Source organism: Mesoplodon densirostris, chromosome 3 (assembly GCF_025265405.1).
Source record: "Mesoplodon densirostris isolate mMesDen1 chromosome 3, mMesDen1 primary haplotype, whole genome shotgun sequence".
Lineage (NCBI taxonomy): Eukaryota > Metazoa > Chordata > Mammalia > Artiodactyla > Ziphiidae > Mesoplodon > Mesoplodon densirostris.
Genome location: NC_082663.1, coordinates 120684559 through 120688326, shown reverse-complemented (window position 1 = coordinate 120688326; position 3768 = coordinate 120684559). Strand labels below are relative to the sequence as shown.

The following is a 3768-nucleotide window of genomic DNA, read 5'->3' as shown; positions in this document are numbered from 1 at the left end:
TTTAAAATTCCAAACTAATTTAAAAATTACTGGCAAATGAGTAGAAAGAAGTAATACTTCAATTATATTCTACTTTAATCAGACTACTTGTCTTTCAGCCAACTGTCCTAAATGAACATGGGCCTCCAGAAGAACACTCCCTTCTGTTTACATTTATATCTACGTCAAACACATTAAAAAGAGGAATCACTACTCAGCCATAAAAAGGAACGAAACTGGGTCATCTGTAAGACGTGGATGGATCTAGAGACTCACACAGAATGAAGTCAGAAAGAGTAAAACAAATATCGTACATTAACGCATATATGTGGAACCTAGAAAAATGGTACAGATGAACCCGTTTGCAGGGCAGAAATTGAGACACAGATGCAGAGAACAAACGTATGGACACCAAGGGGGGGAAGGGGCGGGGGGTGGGTGGGCGGGGATGAACTGGGAAATTGGGATTGACATGTATACACTAATATGTATAAAATGGATGACTAATAAGAACCTGCTGTATAAAAAATAAATAAAATTAAATTAAATTTAAAAAGAGGAATCACCCTTGTTTCCTCAGGGGGTCTTCAAAACAGAAACAGACCGAGTCATGGGCCCCCTACGGCCATCTTCATAATCAACAAACACAGACTTAGCATTATAGTGGTCTGCACTTCCTCACTCCACTGATTTGGGTACTTTAAAATCCACGGTAATGGTTACTTATACATTCTTTTATCGGCTCCAGATTGAATATAGCCTGTGGAGATGCCGAGATGTTTCCAGAAACAAACACCATTTCCGCACGGACTCCCTATCTCCGGCAATCACCCGGAAGCCTACGAGGTATCCGGCCCCACAGAGATCCGGTAAAAGCCCTGGCTTAGCGGAGGGGGTAGCGGAGGCGCGCGGGAGAATCCATGTCTTTCTTAGAACCGTTTCCTCTAAATACTTTTAAACCAACAGCTCTTTGCGAAACAGTCTTCATCCCTTTAAGGCCAAGTTCTCGCGAGACGACAAGACGCCGGATAGCGTAATCGCACGTTGTGCCTGCGCGCGCTGGGGCAGCTCGCACTTCCGCCCGAGGCGTGTTGTGACTCACAGCAGCTGCCGGTCTCGCGTGGTGACGCAGCTGTTTTTTCTCGGCTAGGTCTGCTGTAACGGACGGAGGCCGCCTGAGCTGCGGAGTTGCAGAATCTGGCGTTCGGAGCTGCGGTTCTTGGCGAGATTTCGCGTTGCCCGTCTTCAGCCGTTTCACCGATAATCAGCGGATCGCTTTGCCAAGTGCCGGGAAGAACAAAGGAATTCGGAAGGAGACTCTCGGCTCCCGGCCGCCTTTCTCTGAGTGGCTTCGTTTCTCGCTCGCGCCTGTCCGGAGAGACTGGACTTATAACCGTCACTGGATTGTAAGTACCCGAGGCGAAGAGAGCTCACGACGCCCCGCTTTTTGCGTATCTTTGTTCCGGGAGAGTTTGTGGATTGGGAGTATCTGCTGAGCCTTACTTCCTGTGCCGAAAATCATTCCGTAGGAGCCGCCATTTGCTTTCCCTGCGTTGTCCTGCAGCGGCAGGACAACCTCTATCTAGAGGTTGGAACTTGGCATTGCAGCTAACAGATTTAAATGGACCTGAGTAAGGCAATGCGTCATTAACGACTGGTATTGTCACAGCATATTTAGAAAGACTTGGGACTTAATTCCGAATAGACGCTTAGTTGCTGTTCTACCTAGAACTCTTTGTAATTAAAGACGTCAATTTATAAGAGTCACAAAGAAATAAAGATGAGTAAGAGCAAAGATGATGCTCCTCACGAACTAGAGAGCCAGTTTATCTTACGCCTACCTCCGGAGTATGCCTCTACTGTGAGGCGGGCGATACAGTCTGGTCATGTCAACCTGAAGGACAGACTGACAATTGAGTTACACCCTGATGGGCGTCATGGAATTGTCAGAGTGGACCAGGTCCCATTGGCGTCAAAATTGGTAGATCTGCCATGTGTTATGGAAAGTTTGAAAACCATTGATAAAAAAACCTTTTACAAGACAGCTGATATCTCTCAGATGCTTGTCTGTACAGCTGATGGTGATCTCTATCCTCCTGTTGAGGAACCAGTTGCCACTGCTGATCCCAAAGCAAGCAAGAAAAAGGATAAGGACAAAGAGAAAAAGTTTATATGGAACCATGGAATTACTCTGCCTCTAAAAAATGTCAGAAAGAGAAGGTTCCGTAAGACAGCAAAGAAGAAATATATTGAGTCTCCAGATGTGGAAAAAGAAGTAAAGCGGTTGCTGAGCACAGATGCTGAAGCTGTCAGTACCCGTTGGGAAATAATTGCTGAAGATGAAACAAAAGAAGCAGAAAGTCAAGGCCTTGATATCTCTTCCCCAGGAATGTCTGGCCACAGGCAGGGCCATGACCCATTAGAACATGATGAGCTTCGGGAGATATTCAATGACCTCAGCAGCAGCAGTGAAGATGAAGATGAGACACAGCATCAAGATGAAGAAGATATAAACATCATTGACACTGAGGAAGATCTGGAAAGGCAGCTACAGCACAAGCTAAATGAGTCAGATGAACACCACCAAGAAAACGAGGAAACGAATCAGCTGGTTATGGGAATTCAGAAACAGATTGATAACATGAAAGGCAAGCTCCAAGAGACCCAGGACAGGGCAAAGCGACAGGAGGATCTCATCATGAAAGTGGAAAACCTGGCTCTCAAGAGCAGATTTCAGGCTGTGCTGGATGAACTGAAACAAAAGGAAGACCGAGAAAAGGAGCAGCTCAGCTCTTTGCAAGAAGAGCTAGAATCACTCCTAGAGAAGTGAGGAGAGTTTTGATACTTAATTTCATTCCTGACAGTGGTCAGCCTTGAAAGAAAAACTTTGTTTTCATCACCTGGACTAGATAGTAAAACTTTGCAGTAGTTCCCAGTTTCCTCCACTGCCTTCTCTTGGATTTGTTTTATAATTGTGAATTTCTGTCTCATTTGTTTTTTGGAACCACTTTGGTGGGTGTTTGTCCTGTAGTAAGTAGGAATGTATAGACAGATAAATGTAGGGAAGTTGTAGGATTAGTGGAGTGAACAGTTCAGTTTGGTAATTAATCACAGCTTCACTGCAGGACTTTGCTGCTGTTTCTCCGTTTACCAGAAGCTGCCATTGCTACTCTGTGATGCCATCTGAGATAAATTAGTAGATTCTAGTTTGGTGGCAGTGAAGTTTGTTTACATATGTTTTCCCATGCTGTAGCTATTTTCCCAGTTATTCAAAGCAGTTTTCCACATTTTGCATTGCAAATCATTTCATAAAGTTGTTTTAGCAATAAATAAAAGCAAGTAATTTTCACCTTATGATGTGTCTTGCTCTTTTAGGGGTAGTGGGTATCAGATCCTCTTCTGAAGTGGTTTCTTTATGGGGTTTAATGACTGACCAATTGGATTCTGCTTTGTAGGAAAAGAAGCAGCTATGTTAGAATTTAAGAAAAAGAGGAACAGCAGAGGCAAAGAAGTGGGGAAATGTCATCTTTGCATTATGTTTCCAATCCACCTGCTCCATTTGGAGGTCAGGAGATACAGAACCTTCCTAAACTATCCTAAATTCTTTTTTTTTCAGCCTGATCTCACCACATTCTCTCACTATTTTTAATCCTGAGCTTATTTACATTTTTTTCAAGGAGTTTAATTACTACTCTTTCTCTATAATAGTCTATTGGGATAAATACTCTTATGCATCTATCATACCAAAGTCTAAGTTACCTGTTGCTCATGTCCCCCCTAAGCTGTAAA

The 3768-nt window shown here is 43.7% G+C and overlaps 1 protein-coding gene across 1 annotated transcript; it reads left to right on the top strand.

The window, feature by feature from the left end:
• Positions 1–1058: 1058 nt before the first annotated feature.
• Positions 1059–3326, top strand: LOC132486397 (transcription initiation factor TFIID subunit 7-like). Its single transcript, XM_060093489.1, has one exon. It carries the CDS (start codon positions 1760–1762, stop codon positions 2807–2809), a length of 1050 nt encoding a protein of 349 aa, XP_059949472.1. The 5' UTR covers positions 1059–1759; the 3' UTR covers positions 2810–3326.
• The last annotated feature ends 442 nt before the right edge of the window (positions 3327–3768 follow it).

Coding starts and splice junctions, on each gene's coding strand:
- LOC132486397 (XM_060093489.1), top strand. CDS start 1,760: ATGAGTAAGAGCAAAGATGATGCTCCTCACGAACTAGAGAGCCAGTTT.